Source organism: Ischnura elegans, chromosome 6, assembly GCF_921293095.1.
Source record: "Ischnura elegans chromosome 6, ioIscEleg1.1, whole genome shotgun sequence".
In the NCBI taxonomy this organism is placed as follows: Eukaryota; Metazoa; Arthropoda; class Insecta; order Odonata; family Coenagrionidae; genus Ischnura; species Ischnura elegans.
The window spans coordinates 109,764,215-109,784,048 of NC_060251.1; the positions used below are offsets into that span (position 1 = coordinate 109,764,215).

The following is a 19,834-nucleotide window of genomic DNA, read 5'->3' on the forward strand; positions in this document are numbered from 1 at the left end:
ATGTCAGAATAAAAAATTAAAGTACCTTCCCGGATTAGGGTAATTACTTAACCGACGCTGATTTTTTTGTTAGTTACAATATAATTTAGCCTTTTATCCGTTCAAATTACTATTTCCCCTTCGGTATTGTGAGTACGCTTCGTAAGGCGTTTAAGTCATCATCTTGCTGTCTTCGTTTCATATTCTATGATCTCGAATTTCCCAGTGGTGTGCGGGAATTGAGACACAAGTCAGAGGAATGTTAGCGCAAGGAGATGAGTGAAATATTCAACCGCTCATTTCGTGCTCTAGAACGTGCAGAGAGACTCCATAATACGGCGGACTAGTAGTGGCTTGGCCGGAGCGTGGGATTACCCGCCTCTAATGGGCACTTGGGCCGCAAATTGGCCGGAATAGCGTTCGCTTCGTACACTCGTCGTCCAAACATTTCTCGCATGCCGCGAACGGACGAGTTCAAACTTTCCTCCCTTTGATCATTTCGTTTTGCATCGTACCTCGTTTCTTTTTTGTTGGCTTCACGGTTGTTAGAGGTGCGGAGTGGTCGTAAGAGCTTATAAGCGAGTAGGTTGTACTATTCCATCTGTCGAAAATGGTTGCATTGCGTCTCGCTAGTCTGCACTGGTCTCGCCAATATCCTCTGCTCATCGCTTCAACAATTTAGAAGGGAGAGTTTGTGGTAAGGGGATTGAAGTAAGAGGAAGTCCTAGTCTGTCAATTAGAAGCTTGATTTTCGTCTACGAATATGGCGCATTTTAATTGGTTTTCGAAAATGTCCGCGACGCGGCGATGAGTTTAGAGCGATCCATTTATTCTCAGTAATTTGAATATAATTTTTGAATTCGCGAGGAGTAGCATTTAAAAGTTATGCTTTATAGAAATTATATATATTTACGAATACAAATTTGGGTTAACACCAATATTTATACCGTATTTTTCCGTGAAATTTGGATCATTCTGCCCTTTAAGCTACGCGAGTGGCGAATGTTGTAATCTAAATTTTTTAGATAAAGAAGATCGGGAAACGTACTGGGTAAGCACGACGGCGATGAGGGGTTAACACTCCCTTACTTGGCTACAAAAGTCACGCTCTTGCATTCAGAAGTTGACTTTTCGGCAACAATTCTTTTTTTTAATAGTTTGATAATTTATTTAGAAGTTATTACTGAATTAAATTTAAAATGTAATAATTAAGAAAAAGGTAATGTTTACTTCATCTCAATAGAAGGACATAGTTTAAGGGATAAATCTATATAAAATACCAATGCAAAACGTACATCTGTATTTCGAGACTTTCGAGAGTCTCGAAATCGAGTCGAGGTATCGTCTCGTCTCGAATTCTACGCAACGGTCTCGTCTAGGCAACACTAGTTGTAAACTCATTTAAATGCGCGGTGGGTGACAACCAGTGGTGGGAAAAATATTTAAATTATACTATCGTCCTAAATTGCAATACAGTATATAATTTATAATGCTCTACAATTTCCAATTACTCTTTAAAAGAAGTGGGATTAGAATTACGAATACAGTTGCTTTTAATTTTGGTCCTGTACACACATGAGGCAATCACTGTCAATGTTTCTCAAACGGACGACTAGCTCGCAAACCAGCATTTTAATTAATTTCTAATGCCATTGCAGATGATCTATTGATTTTTGAACTGCACAAAGCATCATCCATACTGATTTCGCTAAGTGAGCTTGCATAAAAAATAACTCGGTGCTCTTACTTTTCGGATAAATAGATTTTTAGGCGTTTGTATCGATTAGGAAACGGAATAATTGGATTAAAAAAAATGGTTTCCTCGGACGCTACGCTGTGAAAGAAACAATGATCAACTTTTTAAACTTTTCGGATCAGTATTATTCGTTAAGCACGACTTTGATATATGGTCAGGATACTCATCTAATCACCCTAATCATGGAATTCTCTATCTGAATACTGAATAGAAGCTGTTAAAGCAAATGGTTTCAAACTTGTTAATGAGTATCGCTTTGAAAGCGAAATTAATATTAGTTGATAAAGGTAGTTATTTCAAAAGTTTTTTCTGCGATGGAATACCTTAATCTGTTGACGAATGCATATTATTGTGAATTCTGCCTTAAATTCGGAATTATGGACAGATAATTAAATATTTCCATAGAATTAGCAGCTTATAATTAGTTCATTCTTAAAGATTTGCATATAATAGGCTTAAGTTCTTATTAGTGACTAGTATGATTTTCATGTGTGGCATTTAAATATTACTTAAATATCACAGATGAGCAATTCCACGCAAATGTCATACTGACTGGTTAAATAAAAAAGTGGTTGGAGATTCTGATATGGATCAAAGTTTGTTCTATAAAGTCTCGACTTTCGTTATTAAGTGCTGACACTAGCATGAGTCGCGTGTGTCTCTGATAAGAGACATTTTTTTATGTGTTCACCACAGTTTTTAGCCACATACTAAATTTAATGAGTCTTCTACGCGCAAAAAACACCTGTTTCACAAATTGATTTTTATGGCCACTGTATTAATAATTTTTCTATTTTGAGGTTCGTTCATTATTTTGAATAATTTTAAGGGTTTTCGCACAAATTTGTTTTATTTTGAATTAAAGAAGTTATTATGTAAAATATTTTGGCAGTGAATAAATTTATACCAGAAGGGAATCACAAAAGTCAGTCCGTGACGATAATTATCAAGAGGAATTACTCCTCTGTAAAATCAGTTATTGTAATGGGCTTTGCAGCATTTTGAAATTTTCATTTGGTGTTCTGAGATGTATTTTACTGAAACTCTGATCGCTCTTTGTTTCAGAGCAAACCTTAGAGGTTTTACTCTGAGCTGAAAGTTCGTTTCATTTTTGTCAGCCCGTGACAGTGAATTTTAAGTCACGTAAGTCCTTTATTTTTCAAGACAAAGTAGTGTATCAACCAAAGTTAAACTTCACACCATTGTGCAGCAATTTGGAAGTTGAAAAATTTTTGTATGTCAGTCCGTTCGCGTTACGTGTGTTCTTAAAAGTTCAAAAACCTATTGTGACGGTCAGTCCGTGACGCGTGGAATCGCCCATATGCTAAATTAATATTGTGCCAAGAGATGTGTCAAGGAAAATGTTTTTCGGTCGTATGCTTCCCGAGGGACCATATATCAGTCGCAAATCAGTATATTGCCTTTTTTATTTTTAAATGCAGGACAGTTACCGATTGCGGAAGACAATTTGCAGGATATGTAACATATATTCACAAGTGGCATTAGGTTTTTAAACCATGATTTTCAAGTGTGGTGTAATATTTGGCGAAAAATTTTGCCATTTTTATTAAAGTGTCAATAATTTGATCAGCAGTTAACGCATGCTTCTCCAAAAAATATTTTAAAATCCTCTGTGAGGATAAAGAGCATTGATTGATTTCTCGCGAACGAGTTTTTCGTCGGAGATGTGTCTTTCGTATTACTACGACATCTGCGTCCCACTTCGTGAGGCCGTGTCCTCTTGACTTGTATGTGTTCGTATTGTGGATTTCTTTGCGCAGATTAACGGTGAAAAATGTTATGGGGCTTATTCCCCCCCCCCCTCCTAATGGCCTGCAGTTTGGTGGGAGGGATGGCGGCGGCGCCTCTGATTGGTCGACGAGATTAGCGTCCGGCAGATCGCTGTCTTCTCTCTCCGACGTAAACAAGGGACTTGAGCGTCTTTTGTTTTCCTCGATCCCTTTTTGTGGAGAAAGAGGGAGGCCCACCTCCAGGAGCCAAGGTCTTTAATGCAGTCTTACTCCTAAACCTAAATGTGATATCATTGTTATGCTAAATTTCATGGAACGAGAAAAATATGAATCTTGAAGTAGTATTCTTCTCCAAATTTAAATGCATAAAAGAGAAAGAAAGTAAATTTTGGACGGGAGGATTTCTTTTTATTTGCTATAATACTATTCAGATTTTATTAAATGCGTAATTAATCAAAAATTAGAGTGATTGATGCTGAAAAATAACATTTAATACCACGGTAAATATATATTTTTATTAGAAGGTTAGAAACAAATGTGTATGCAAAATGTAAGCCCTCGCCGGCCTAAAATAGAACAGTGAGGCATGAAAAGGTAACATTAAAAATTAATACAGTTATTTGACTTGTCTTAAGAGTTTTGGCGCAAGCAAACAAAAGGTATTTTAGAGGAAAGTGTCCACATGTCCTTGGAACTGTTTCTAACCGCTACGCACATTTTTCAGTATAGATTCACAAAAGTATTGGATTGTAAGCGAAGGTAATAACGACGTATATATTTTCCACAAAAAGGTATTTAACCCAACCGGTTTCGAAACTTACAGTGATATTCTCAAGGGTAGAAATATAAAACTTTATGGAGCAACTGTCAGATATATGCAAGTTGACGAGGGGTGGGGGCTAATTGATAAAATGTGGAGGTAGTGCTGCTGAATGGTCATCTTAGGTCTAATGTAATGAGGTGTTTAGGGTCGGGATAGTGTCAAGTAATTAGAATAGTTACTGAATGACTGGGTAAAAGATGGGGTGGATCATGGTGCCAAAACGCAGATGGAAGAGATTATTTAAAATCAAAACGAAACGATTCCAAAACTAAAGCAATTCGAATCTGTACCAATTGAAGCAGTGCATCGTTTGTCAATATGATAGATATAGAAAAGGTTCAATGAAAATCGTCAAAAATACAAGTTTTTATCATTAACTAGAATCACCGTAATCTAAAATCCTCTTACTTCGTAATAGAGAGGCGAATGTAGATATCAATCCGCAATATCAATTTAAATTCCTGCATCAGGTATACAATTTCAAACTGTTGTAAGAAATCCAGTTTGAAACCTTTGATGAGAAGTCACCGCTATGTACGTCCTAAGCATGGTGTTTGGCACAATTGTTTTCCATGGCTTTTACCACCGGTAGTTGTGTGTGTAAGTCAAGCAGGGCAAGCACACATAAGCCCTTGAATACCCGTTTAATCCTTGATTGTGCGTATGTGTGTGTATGGTGGCTTGAATGTGGTTTAGACGAGGGAGTTTGGAGAAGAAGAAGGAGGTGGGAATGGGATGAGTAAGGGAAGGTTGTCGGGTGAGTCCTTCGCTCTGCAGGGGGCCGAGACGATGAAATCTCCCCTTCGAGACAGGAGGAGCTTCCCGCAAAGAAAGCAGCAGGGGCGTCCGACGAGGTGACTTGCCACTGCGGAGTCTCTCTTCCGTTAATCCCTTCCGCTGTCCTCCTCTTGCCCTGCTCCACGTCTCCTTAGGCCGAGGGCGGGGGGTGGCGAGGATCGCCACTGACTGCTTGGGAAACTGGAAACGCGACCTTTTCAATTGATGCATCACGATAAGAACGATTCGATTCTACCGTACTGCACCAATACAATTCGTCTTATTTGGTGACGGAATCGCTCGCTCAGACCTTATGGTATCATCTTAAAATTTTCAGAGCATAAAGACAGATCACATTTTAATGGTATGACTTCTGTCAATATTTACAATATCTCAATGTTTACAATAAGTCAATATTTATTTACAGCGTCTCAAATTTCAAAATATTACCTCATTATTTTGCCATATGCAATAGCATTTTCTGTTTGAGAAAGAGTTAAATGTTGAGAAAGACTTAATCAATGTATTCTGAGATTTTCAAGATGATGGCGTTAGTTTTAAACGAGTATTACGCCACCATAAAGTATATCATACGACCGGTTGAAGGGAAGGAATACGTCCTCTTGGTAACCCATACTCTGATTTATTTTGTAGTGTAGAATTTTGAAGCTGAGAATTAAAGAAAGAAAAAGAAAAAGAATTAAAAAGACGGAAGCGATGAGTTTTTTTTTAAATATAATACGAATAGCCTGCAAATTATCACGAGAGAAGATTGATGTACATTGTATTTGATACATAAGGCCACACTTGCATGGTAGTATTGTAATAAAGTAATTGTTTGGTTACTCGATTCTGCCTTTCGCACGATCTCTGAATTATTATCACTTTTGCAGTACTCAAACTCGAGAATATTATGAAATAAGGGTGGTTTCGAATCGACCGCAGAGCTTAATATTATTCCAATTGCAATTCGGAGGAGTTTCAAAACCCTGTATCACGATAGGCTGCATTCGAGAAAAGAGGTCCACTGTCACCCAAAAAAAGGAAAAATATGTCTTAAAAATAAGCTTCAATACCTTTTTGCTATAACTAAAATTAAAAGTCTCTGTTGAAGTACATACTAAACCACGTGGAGCAAATTTCCCTTGTTGTTATAGAAATGGGTGATATAGCTGATATTTTAAAAGCATTATAAGATCATTATCGTTTACCAAATCTTCAGTATCTAATCTGGTCTAGAAGAAATGGGAATATAAATACGAGGGTGAGAAATTATAATTTAATAAAATTATTTGATAGATGAATAAGAAAGGTAAGCTATGGAGAAAAAAAACTTCTTCCTCATTCAGCCACTGTCTCATAACTTGAAAATGAAAAAAAACACTAAAGTTGTCGCCCACCTTTCATGAGTTTGTGACGTCATTAAATATCTACCTTATTAAATCGTTTATAGAGATCCAATCTTTGACCGGAAGAACCCGTCGTTAAGAGTTTCTATGACAACGAAACACTTGAGACGGACGCGCGAGGCCGAGGAGTTGCGGCGGGGAAGCGATTCGATCGGCAAGAGTGACGTCATGAACTTTTTCAGTGAAAGGGAAAATTCCGTCGATATTTCGCAGCGCATAGCTCGAGAGGCAGGCGACGAATCGAATAGCGGAAAAATACGCGTCTCTTTATTTTTAAAACTCTATCGCATTTGATGACAGTAAAAAAATGACGAACGAGTCCATCTTATTACTAATGATTTTTTGAAAGCGATTTAACCCTTTCGAGACGGCGGGGTTTTCGTCTTAGCATGACTGCTGTACTGAGCCCCAAGAGAGAGAAGGGTCTTGCGGATAATCACACTCTTTCAGCTATAGATATATAGATAGTAAAATTCCTAACTTTTTCGACCCCTCACAGCGATGATTCCGCATTATCGCTGACTCCGAGAGTAGTTGCGCTCCCTCCTTTCCGGGTTTTCATTACTATTATTACATAAATTGTTACAAGACGACCATGAAGTCGGGTGGTAACATAAAGTCAGGAAGTACATTAAGACAAAAATATAAAATGCAAAGTTCCAGCTTTGTTCACAGGTTACATCACACACAAAAATATACATAAACCAAAATACAAAACAAAATACTAACATAAGTACAAAAAAATGTAATAGCCATCAAAATACCATTTTTTACACAATACATGTCCCCATGCAAATAGCACCAAATCAGCAAAAAACAATACATGACTACATTTACATTGCCCTCAGCATCCATTTTTACACAATAAGATACGAAGACCAAAGTAAAAAAACAAGAAACACCAAATTCAAAAAATATAAAGGTACGTTTATAAAGCCCTCAAAATTCAATTTTATTTATTCTATTGATAAATATAGTGGCGTTAGTTGGGAAGGGCTAAAAAAAAATTCCTCCGGTAAACCATTCCAATCCTCTATTCCCCGATGTGGGAAGGAAAATTTTAGTCTATTTGACAGCTGCCTTGGAGCATTAATCTTATAATTATGATCCCTCCTCGCCAGATAACTTGGTCCTTTTAACCGCTTTGTCAGGTCCCGCCACACAGGATCTTTATAACACTATCTACGGCATTGGTTCGCGGTCAACTTATGGATTGCTCATATGTATTTGGCACGTGGATAATTGTTGCTTGCACGTAAATTGCAGACTTTGAATTGAATTCCTCATTTTTTTCTGCGCGCAATTGACGACAGTCAAAAAAATGGTGAACGAGTCCACTTCATTTCTAATGATTTTTTTAAAGCAATTTAATCTTTGAAAAAACCTGAGTTATCTGTGTAATAAGATCAGTTTCCTCATGGGCATTCTTTTCTTTACTCGTTTCGTGTTTTTCATGCTTAATCTTGTTTTTAAGAGCGGATAGTAAAATCGTGTTATGAAGCCTCGGGAGTGGTTCTGCTTCACAACCGTCCAAGTTCTCCGTTTAACGCATCTGTCTTGAGATTTCACCGATGTAAACAACCCCTTGGGTTTCGGAAAGGATCTCCTCGGAGGAGATTTGGCCAATCTGATTGGAAGTCACGAGATATATAGCCTTTTCTTTGGAAGCTGGAGAATGCTCTTTTTTTTGGAGTGGTCTTCTTTTAAATCCCTTTTTCTTCAGAGGTTTTTCATGGCCTGATTTCAGTTTATTAGTTCATTAAATGATGCGCAGGGAGCATTTTTCATCCCCAGGCTTAAGACTACGCTCATTCGGTCTTTATTTTATCTATTTGGGGCAAAGCCGTAGTCTAAGCCGTCTCGGCTGTGATCATGTAGCCGGAATTTCTTTCTATATAAATAAAGTTTACTTCTTATGTTGCATCTTAGCCGTGGAGAAAAGTTCACTTAAAATTTGTTTTATAACTGAAAATATCCTCAACTTTGAAGAAAATCTTTTGTTATTTTATAGTGTAAATGGATATTCGTAATATTCGATACGCTTATATCACATCAGATTTTTATATTAAAAGAAGTGGTAGGTGCTTTTACCATCTTTTAAAAAATGTAAATCGAATTCATTCATGAAAATATTACCTTGAATGTTGATCTACTGGTAATTATTTAACCTTTAAAGCGAGTCAGTAGAAATCGAGTTTATTAGGTATCTAACTATGGATAACTCAACGTGTTATTGCTTGATTTATTTTTCCGTTTCTTAGGTGAACTAACTCCCTCTGTTAAAATATGTAAGTTGCTCAGCGCAATTATGAGGAAAGTTTGACGAATTTGAAATTGAGTTAAATCATTCATAAAATAATCTTGACATATTTTCATTTTCTACAACGCCTGGTGTCCGGGGCCTGGTGAAAATGGCTACCGAAATGAAGGCGAAAATAAACTGTAAAACTGACCGATTATAATTGAATCAATGAATTTAATGCCAAGTCGGTATCTGAGCATTAATGATATGGAATATTTTTCTGCAACTGCGTTTACTCTGTTTGGATAATAATTTATGCCATATGCGTAAAAACTACCTACATCTCATTCCCTTTCCCCTTTTCTCTATATCTGGCCGTCGCGAGTTATTCGGAGAAGTAAAAATCATTTTATTCAACAGGCCGAGTAAAAACTCTCTTTGCCCTAGATGTAGTAAAAAAACTGGCTACCGAGGTAAATACATCCCAGTTGGGGTTCGTAGCGTGAATTTTGGTTTGCTTTTCTCAGCACAGATGGAGTTGGCGTCTGTTGGCCTCTTTCCTCAGGCAGGTTACTTACAGCTTATTTTCCTTCTAGTAGCCCGGGAATGCCCCTACCCCTTACTACATCTCTTCTGGACCCCTAGTTCTGCACTTGGACAGAGGTCGTGAGGGGGGGGGGTTGACCCCTGAGTGGAAGTGTGCTTCACGATTCATTTCGGTGATCCGAGTCAAGTGATTTGCTTCATGTTGATGAACCGGTCTTTAAAATCGTCCAATATGAACTAGGTGCGTAGTGATAGGTCGGTCGTGAAAGGTCGACGTACGCGATCGATATATTTCGATTGATGAACGGGATAATGCCTCGTTCAGATTACGATTGTTCCAGCAATCGTTGGAACTATCGTGCATCCACAAAACAATGGTTAAAACCTGTGCTGACATCTCAAGTGAACGAGAAATTGACGGTTAGCAAAGCTGTTGAGGTAGGCAGGGTCAGTGTTCCACTGTATTTACCGAATAATTATTCTTCCATCCTTATTCTTCCTTCCTAGGATAAATCTATGAAAAAAATAGAGCTTCACGAGCTTTTCGTCATTCTCTTGTTGCTTCCTTTTCTGGTCTCCCAGCGCCTAACCATCGTAAAGTGGCAACGTTCGGAACTACATGAACTATTGTCAGGACATGCATTCACACGGCTAGTTCGGCCAACTATCGTTGGGACGATCGCTCGGACAATCGTAATGTGAACGAGGCATCACTCAGGACGATCGGCACAATCGTTTCGGTCGAACGCGACTGTTGACTGATGTCGATTGAAGTTGGCGGTTTGTAATTCGTGATCGAAGTCACTTTCAGTCGTTCGTGATCGAGAGAAAGTTTCCAGCCATTTATATCCGAAATCGGTCACTCGCGCGTGATATATATTAACTTTGTAACGTGTTGTAACTGCGCGGAAAGAATTTATCGATGATATTCTTTAAGATTACGGAAAATTAAAGAAAAAACACCGTGCCATCAGATTATGTGGTTTTTTATTCTGCAAGAATCCACCTTCAACTTCACCTTCTGCTCACTTTGGAAGATTTTCAGAGAAAATTGAAGACGTGCGTATTTATGGAAATTTTCTCACGTTTGAGACTGTGTATCTCAGAAAAGGGTGGGATCTTTGTCAAATGAAGTGCATATCCTTAAATTTCAATCATATTTGAGTATACCTGCGAAGTTTCAAGGCTATAACTCAAAAAAAGTCATTTTGTAATTTTGTCCGGCTTTTTCCTGTCTCGGATGTTTTAAATTTCCATTTTCACAGAAACAACATTTAACGCAGCCAACGGTACGCATGCGCCATTGTTTAAATTTCCTTATGTAAACTGGCTGGTTGGGGTGAGTTTGATACACACTGGTATTTGCCACGTGCGGTCATTTCGTAAGATCAGTCGTAGTTTTTCTAATTATGGGGTTTTGGAACTAATTATAGAATTTTATTCAGAATATTTCTGGAAAAATGTTCAGGCATAGAAAGTAACCCTCAACGGTTATGATTCACATGACCGTTGACCGACGAGCAGTGTTGGTAAGTAATCTAGTAAAAGTATTAGGATTATTTTTTGCGAAATTTAATTTTTCTTTGTATAAAACTCCTTACGGCGAAAGAGTAGTCGTTACTTTCTTTGTAATCGTTACTTGCTCGTAATCGATGTTTACTTTACTCTCTAACACGTAATTTGCTTGTTTACGTTGTACCTCCCTTACGTTTTAGCCTTGTTATGATGGGTATAAAATATGACACCTCTTGTGCTTTTACAGCAGTAATAATTGTGTTCATAGCAAGAAAAATAGCGACTTTAGAATTTTATTATGACTGAATAGTTCGACATTTCCATAGCAGTATTCGACAGTTGCCAGGTCTCCAGGGTAGATAACCTTGAAAGATGTAATTGTAACTGTAATTTTACTGATCACTTTTTCAGATGAGTAATTTTTACTCGTAATTGTTTGCTTTTTTTAGAAGTTACTGGAATTGAGCACAGTTACTTTTTCTCCACTACTAAATATTACCTCCTTAAGTGAATGAAAAAGATTTTTCTAATCATGGGATTTTGGGGCTAATTGTGGAATTAAATTCAGAATGTTTATAGGAAAAAATGTACATACATAGTTAGTGACACTCAAAGGTGCGCGACCCGGGTTTCAATGAATTATCATCATCTTCAGGCGCTAATTAGATGATGATAATTCATTGAAACCCATCTGATAAAAAATAAGTGGTATAATTAATTGTCGGATATGCAGGAAAACTTATAATGGAATACCACAAAGTAAATCAAGACTTATTGAATTTTGATTGACTCACTTCTTTGAGTGGTGAACGCTGATAGACATCACTAAAAAACCGACTTGTCCCATCACTACAAATGAGTGCAGCGGATCAAGATGAACTCTGTGGTTGGAAATGACGCTCTGTTGTGCTAAATGAACTTAGAGCGAATCAAAATGAGACCAGTGAACCAAATGTTACAAATGATACAATATTCGATCGGTGGGCTGGAAATCCGTCGAAGCTTAAATTACGAATCACTTCAGATTACACAGGCCAACAAAAATACTTAGTTTGAAAACTTTTTTATTTTAATAGCTGATCTTTATAGATTTTATGTGCCGAATCCAAGCCTGGCCTCAGTTTTTTTGTATAACCCACAATGTCCAAGCAATATGTATTTTAATATTTAGTCTGTGATTTATCCTAATACGGTGTATAGGGAAATCAATGAAACACTGTGTTACATCATAAACTTGTTTGTATTTACTATTCACTACATCGTGATAAAATTGTTTGTATTTACTACAGTGTGATAATACAGGGTTCACTTGTCAACTGGAATTGGTCTACATTTTCTTTCCATTTTTTCCTTGAACCTTCTTGTGTAGCTTTTTCTGCGATTAATCGCTTACTGAACTTCTCGGTGAGGTACCAACAGTAATCCCCCATTATATTCGTTCATTAGACCTACTTCTTCAATTCTATTATAACTATAAAAAAACTGTTAAATTCTAAAAATATTGCTTGATTTCATAAATTTAACCGTAAAATGTGAATAAATGGTGGGTGATACAACTTTAAAACCGTCACATTTGGATTCAGCAACTTAAAAAACATAAGAATAAGGTATTTTCAGTAAAAAAGTTTTTTCATTGTTGGCCTGTGTTATGGCGATAGTGAATCACATTTCTAAGAATGCTTTCTTTACCAAGAGAAATATGTGAGTTTACTTATTATTAATTGTTTGGATTTTCAGTGTTCCACCCCTTATCACCGATTTCAAAATCCGTATCTAGTACTCATTAAAACATTATTTTTTGTCATGCCACGGCTCAAATTCTCCTTATGTCGTCATTATTATTTTTATTTTCTCCTTAAACCTCATTGATGGATATGACCTATACTAACGTTTCTGCGTGATTCCAATTTCCCTCGCGCGAAGACTCTTCATGAACCATATGGTCGACGCAACCTGCATGAGCTATATCATTCATCATTAGACATTTATAGGCCGCTATACACGGTGAATTATCATGTGAATGATAATGCTGAATGATCACTTGATCATTCACAGGATCATGCGAGCAAAATAGAACATGTTCTAATTTTCACTGAATGATCATGCGCATGACGGTTCATTCGCGAATTGTTCCGTCATACACGGTGAATGATCATGCTTAATGATCATCCGAATGAAATCATTCGCCGTGTATAGCGTCCTTAAGGAACAATGTGATTCTATTTGTGATAATGATTCGCTCATGTGGGTATCGTTCATGATGAACGATTCACTCTTGAGCGACTCAGCTCTTCCCCTGAGACTCACCCCTTCTCTCCTACCCCTTGTCGCGACCTCCCTGCGCCCTCGTTTTTTTACCATTTGTCCCTGCGACTCAGCTCCTTTCCGTTGGAATATTGCCACGGAAGCCGATTCTCAGCGGTGAGGAAGATGTGGAAAAGAAAGGCCAAAAAAAGGCGTGTGGAGATTACTGTCCCACCGTGGAGCCCTCTAACCAATCAACCGACGACTACTCCGCCTCGGGGGGGAAAAAAGTCGCCCTTTAAGTCTACGGGCAAACCCCCGCCCCAATCTTCCTCCTTTCCTTCCGTATCGCTTCTGCGTCATTAAATTGGATTTCCTGACCATCTAGGAAAAAGATGTGGGCAGGGCAAGGGGCGAATAGCGGGGCGATGGAAAAAAAAACCTCAGTCTATTTTCATGGCAGTCGAAGAAAAAGTAGCTTTTTTGTCAACCGATTTCCATCGCCATTCCTGCACGGCATCTGGCGCTAATATCCTGTAATTAGCGCTCCGTTTGACCGTTTTCTATGTGATGTGTTCCTTTATTGTTTGGTGTGCGGAATTTGATACATCTACATAATACCCTGCGAGCCACCTCTAGGGTGTTTGGCAGGGGGTGATCAATCACCAGCATGCAGCATGCAATTGGACTCCCACATGTCCACCACACGGTCCAAAAAACGTCACGTATACTAGCAAATATATACCTTATGCTGTTAGAAATATAAATGCAATTAAGAAACATGCATTAAGTTTTACATAGGTAAGTAGGCTACACTAAAAGTCATCTAATCTATTTATGAGCTTTATGCCTGCCGTTATAATCTCTTATTGATCGTGGAAAAAAAGACATTCTGAATCTGTCTGTTCTACAATCTATCTCTCTTATTTTCTTTATATGATCTTATCTTCCGTAGTATGTTGGCGTCCGCAAGATATGGTTAACTTCGTTAGAAAAGTCACTGCTTTGAATTTATCTAAAAGGTTTAGTCTACTTTTCAATCTACGGTCCGACAGAGATTCCCATCCGAGTTTATCTAAGAGGTCAGTTACACTAACAAGACTATCGTTACGACCTTTCACATACCTGGCAGCTCTTCTTTGCACGCGTTCTAACTCTGTTACTAAGGCTTTTTCATGAGGGTCCCAAACACTGGCAGCGTATTCTAACAGTAGTATTACTCTATTTTGTGGTATAACGAGGGAAAAGTATCTGATTTCTCTCACTTTGTCGTCGCACATTCCTAATATTCTTTTAACAAAACTCATTTTACGATTAATGCTAGCCGGGAATCAAGCCGCACTAAATGTTCACACACATGAAGTACATTGGAAACAATCCCATTCAAAGGATATGTTCAAGGCTAACAGCAAAACGCAATACTAGCTGAAAACTCATCAAAACTATGTATATCAAAAATACCAAAATATATATAATCCCCCTCATCACATCAGTAAGCCATCTCACCAGAATGGCTAATTTTACTGGAAAACTGCCATGAACCATCAGGAAGTAGCTTGTACACTTTTGTCTTATATATATCGCCTTAATTCCTTCCGCAATTTTTTTTATTTATTCTAATCAAACCCGATTGAGTTCGAAAAAATCTATTTTCCGCCGCTTTCATCCGTAATCTATTTTTCCAATCATTTAGGGTGAAAAATTTGGCCTCTATTCCCATGGGAATTTTGTAGTTGAATCGTATGCCTAATGGAGTTAGAACGTCATTAGTTTTCTTGTTTTTTCAATGTCACTATTACTTATACTACTACTTTTTTTTACATAAAGCGACTCGGGTTTCGATGTGTTATCATCGTCTTCAGGCGTAAGTTATGACGTCAATGTTGATGTCTGAGTTAGTGAATTTAGAACGTTATTGTTTGCCGCAAATTTCATGAATTCGCATAGAATTCGCATAGATCGAAGGAGCGATTGGAAGAATATAATCGTGTAAGGTGGTTTTTCATACTCATCCACCAAATTATTTTCCCAACTTCTGCCTTAAATTTCATGATAGGTTAAAGTTGACATATCCAACCCTTGTTAACACATTGAAGGAATTCATATGGGATTACTGCATTAACAAGTGACGTTGCACGCAGTCGTGGGAAAAGAATTTGCCGAAAACATGGTTTCAGCGAAAATAATTATTTTACGTGAATGAAATTTAAACCTGGACCTCTCAAATTCTGTTCGGATATGTAACATTGGCAAATCTGAAAATCATCATTCTTTGTGGCGACTTTTTTGCAAGTGCGAGAGTCAAGTTTCTTGATGCTCAAAAAATTGGGCACAACAGCATATTCAATAGGTACTTGAAAAGTGTAATTACCCGCTGTAAATATTGCTTTCCAGTTCAGTGAGGCATTTCAAAGGGGTGTGCACTTGTGTACAAAATAGCTTTATTTCATTACCCACTTTATGATACTTCTGATTTGTGAATTGAAGCACTCTTTGGCTGTGATAACGATCACATTAATTCATAATTGAGATTTGATATTATTTGTTTTTTTTTTAGAAATAGGCGACGCTTTTTTTTAACTCTGCAACATAATCGTAATAATATTTTCAAATTGAAATGATGCATGTGTATTATATTACGAAGTGACATCATCCTATTAACGGTTTGTTTGCCTCTTATCGAGTTCGTATGTTTCGAGTGGTTTTGGGAGAGTGAACGCATCTCGCGTTGTTTAATTTACTGGTAGTACACATTAATCAACTGTCTTTTAAAACTTTTACGGGAGGGATTTGAACCCATTGAGTCCCCACCCTCCCCTGGTTGCAATCATTAGTACCAGAGTATTAACTACCAGAGAATTGTATGAAGGGACTAAGAGCCCTGAAAATCCAGATTTTTCTTAGCCCTCTACTGCGGGCTTGATTCCACCCTTCGAACTTTCCTTGTGGGCTATAGAGCATAGTTACATAAGAACTCTCTCGAAAGTTGATAAAGTAAATTGAAAAATAAAATTGAAAGTTATATCACGGACATCAGCCCGCGGTTACATACAAATTTTTAAAGAGAAAACAAAATCTTAACTTTAAACATATAGTTTCACTCTAACACGTATTGGCCCGTTCGCAGCAACTTAACTTGACGTAACTAAGGAGTTGAACACTTAGGAAATGTGTATACAGGTCTATTGCAGCTTAACGAGGCGTGTTTCGACTGAAAGTGGTGGTGAGCCGAGAAAATTGCCAATTTTCTTCGACATTATCTCGAAGCAAGAACCATAGTAATGTGAATGTGCATCGATAGTCGAATGACTTATCAAAAATTCTTTAAAGCCCTGTTCGTTCTTCGAAGATGCCTCTTGACTCATAAGACCAACTTGTACTCATGGACGGACAGCTTCTTCGAAGCACTGCGGTGAGGGTAAGGATCGATTGAAGGCGTGGTCGATTTTATTTCGATCTATTGGCGAAGGTAAAAAAGTTTCTCTTCGATCTTAGAAGGAGTCGATAGCTATCGATGTACCGTGAGGAAATGTTGATTTTGATATGCAGGCGAAGACAAAAAATGCAGATTGACTTTTTTTTAAATACCTGTCGTTTCCATTGCTTTTCTGTCAATACTATAACGGAACGTGTGGAATACTTCTATTTTCATATACAAGAATTTCCATGAGAAAAAATACCCCTGGACCGGGAATCGAATCACGGACCTTTGGGTTTCCGGGCCACTGCGCAGACCACTACGCTATCCAGGTTCTTTATTTCCCCATGGCAATTATACCGAAGTTCATGGCACTAGGTGTTAGGCCCTCGCGGTCCATATAATGAACAAAAGGGGGCGGATTACGCTTCCTTGTGGAACGCCTCTTGAAACTTTAACTACATCAGAGCTAATTCCGCCATGACTACTTGACGTTTTCAGCAGTTTTTTACGAATTGCGCAGCTTTCCTTAGTAATATATTTAGCTCATGGATTAACTCTTTCTGCACCTGGTCCCATATGCTCGCTGTAAATTCAAGGTGCGGACGAGTGCGAAATAGCACCTCTCTTTTACTCATTCATCCGAAAATATTCCCATAGCACGCATGACGAATCATAGCTCCTTCGGGGATTTGCTACAAATATTTCTTATATGTGTTCCCCACGATATGCTCGAAGTCATCGTGAATCCAAGATGATTCACTTAATCTATATTGGTAATATGTAGTAGCGAGATGTCATGTCTGAACTACTCTTACAGCAGTCTTCTTCTACGTGAGCACACGAATTTTACGCTGTAACGACGAGTCTAGCTCGCCATGAACTTTCAATGCCAAACCGCGCAATGACGAGTGTATCTCGTCATAGGATTTTCTTAATTTCAGCATTATTTAGAGGAACAATACAATTATTTTGAAAGCTTAAAAATGTTAAAACATACATAGTATACACTATTAATTCATATTTCATGAAACATGATGCATTGGAAGGATCAAAATGATTTTATTCGAGTAGCTATAGCTGTGTAGTTCTCCATGTTTAATAATTACATTTCATTTCACGGTTGTACGTTTATTACAAATTACAAAATATCATTTCGTTACCTACCATTTAAAAGAGAACCACAAAAATAAATAAATAGAGAATAGGAGCATGATATTCGGAATATCAATTGAATTGGAAGGGGTTAACTCAATGCTTAATGGCGATATTTGGTGGAACTTGGTGACAGGAAACATGATAAAGATACACTGTTGTATGTTCCACAGAAGTTTTAATAACCGACCCAGGTTTCGACAGTACACTATGTCATTATCAAGATTGGAATTTGATGAGGTTAATGGATGAAGGCGGTTGATGCGCGCGTCGTGACCGTTGATTATCACAGGCCAACAAAATATTTTGTTTGAAAACTTTTTTATTTTAAAAGCTGATCTTTATAGATTTGTATGTACCGAATCCAAACCTGGCCTTAATTTTTTTGTATCACCCATACTTTCCAAGCAATATGTATTTAATATTTAGTCTAATATCCCTATACGGTATGTAGGGAAATCAATGAAACACTGTGTTACATCATAAAATTGTTTGTATTTACTGTTCACTACATCGTGATAAAATTGTTTGTATTTACTACAGCGTGATAATACAGGGTTCATTTGTTAACAGGTCTTCATTTACTTTCCCTTTTTTCCTTGAAGCTTCTCGTGTAGCTTTTTCTGCGATGAATCGTTTGCTGAACTTCTCGGTGAAGTACCAACAGTAATCCCCCATTATCTTCGTTCATTAGACCTACTTCTTCAATTCTATTATAACTATAAAAAAACTGTTAAATTCTAAAAATATTGCATGATTTCATAAATTTAACTGTACAATGTGAATAAATGGTGGGTGATAGAACTTTAAAACCATCATATTTGGATTCAGCAACAAAAAAACATAAGAATAAGGTATCTTCAGTAAAAATGTTTTTTCATTGTTGGCCTGTGATCGGGATGCGGAGAGATGCATCACGTCAGGTTGCTGCGAACGGGGCTGGTGGATTCGTCTCTTACGGAAGGGGTTCTTTCAGGTTGATTCCAGCATGCTCAAGAAAAGCTTCAACGTGAGGTTTACCTGTCTGGCTCTGAGGGACCCGATCGCTTGGCCTAAGGGAAGCCGCCCCCGACGGAAGCGGACTCCGTGCTCTGAGATGCCCGAAGGCACGTCCACGCCGAAACACTGCACCCTGTGTTTGAGGTGCCAGGCGCCCGTTGAGGCGTCCAGCGCATTGGCGGAATGGCGAGGGAAGAGATTCGGCGTGGCAAGAGGGCCCGACGAGAAGTACTGACCCATTGTGCTGCAGCATGTTCCCCGAGGAGAGCACACTTACACGGACTTCAGCCGGAAAAAATTCTAGTCACTAGTGGAAATTACATAGAGTGCATCTGTGTAACGAAAATTCCTAGAAAAACCGTTGTTCCCGATATTTTCACGATATATAAACTAAGGAAGAGGTTTTGTGTGTCATAAAATGGTAATAATTTTTAAATATTCGTCAAAGTACTTAAAATAACATCTTGAGCTATTCTAAATTTAATTTATCAATGGCCTTCAGCATGATAAAATGTTTTCCAAATCGTGGGTGATTTTGGATAACTTTTTCGTAATATTGCTTATTATCTGAGAGTCTTGGAAGTCATTTTTTTACTATCAAAACTTTTTTACGATTACGGAGAAGTATGAAACACTTGACTTAAACTTAACTATGAGGTAGCCTTTAAGACTACCTTATCTATAGTATTTGTATATTTACTTCAAAGTTCTGGAAAATATTTGTCGAAATTGCGTGATAATTGTGAAATTTGAAACTTTGAAGCAGTGGAAATTACTGTTAAATCATTGATTGTGTTGTCGTTCCATGTTGTGAAATGCAAATCAATATCCTAAAATTTATATATAAAGAAGTTTTACTTCACTTTTTTCATATATTTGTGTGATGAGCGTTGCAGTGATGTTTCATTGATACTAATCTCAACTCACCTGCAGGAATATTTTTAGAATCGCGCATGTTTAATATAGTTTCTTATTTCCTCTTTCAATTTACTTAACTTTAAAATGTAACCATGCATTGAATAACTAAGAATATTTCCTTTAGAATATGACGTTAGTGTGTGACAAAAGTAGACAATTTCTCTTGCGATTATTTTGAAATATTAATTTCTTAATTCAATATGTCGTTAAGTACGGTAGGCGATTTCATAAAAACGAGGAATCTCTGGTGTTACTTGCTAAGATAGAGCCTAAATGCTCTGTGGCGCAGAGCCTTTGCTGCT

General features: G+C 37.6%; 1 protein-coding gene across 1 annotated transcript in view; it reads left to right on the top strand.

Annotated features, from left to right (window-relative positions):
• Positions 1-18,896, top strand: part of LOC124161498 (sperm-tail PG-rich repeat-containing protein 2-like) — a 141,859-nt gene extending 122,963 nt beyond the window's left edge. The window contains exon 11 of the mRNA XM_046537835.1: positions 18,592-18,896. Coding sequence (XP_046393791.1) covers positions 18,592-18,849 — 258 coding nt within the window. The 3' untranslated portion in view covers positions 18,850-18,896. The remainder of the gene's footprint in view (positions 1-18,591) is intronic.
• Positions 18,897-19,834: the final 938 nt, after the last annotated feature.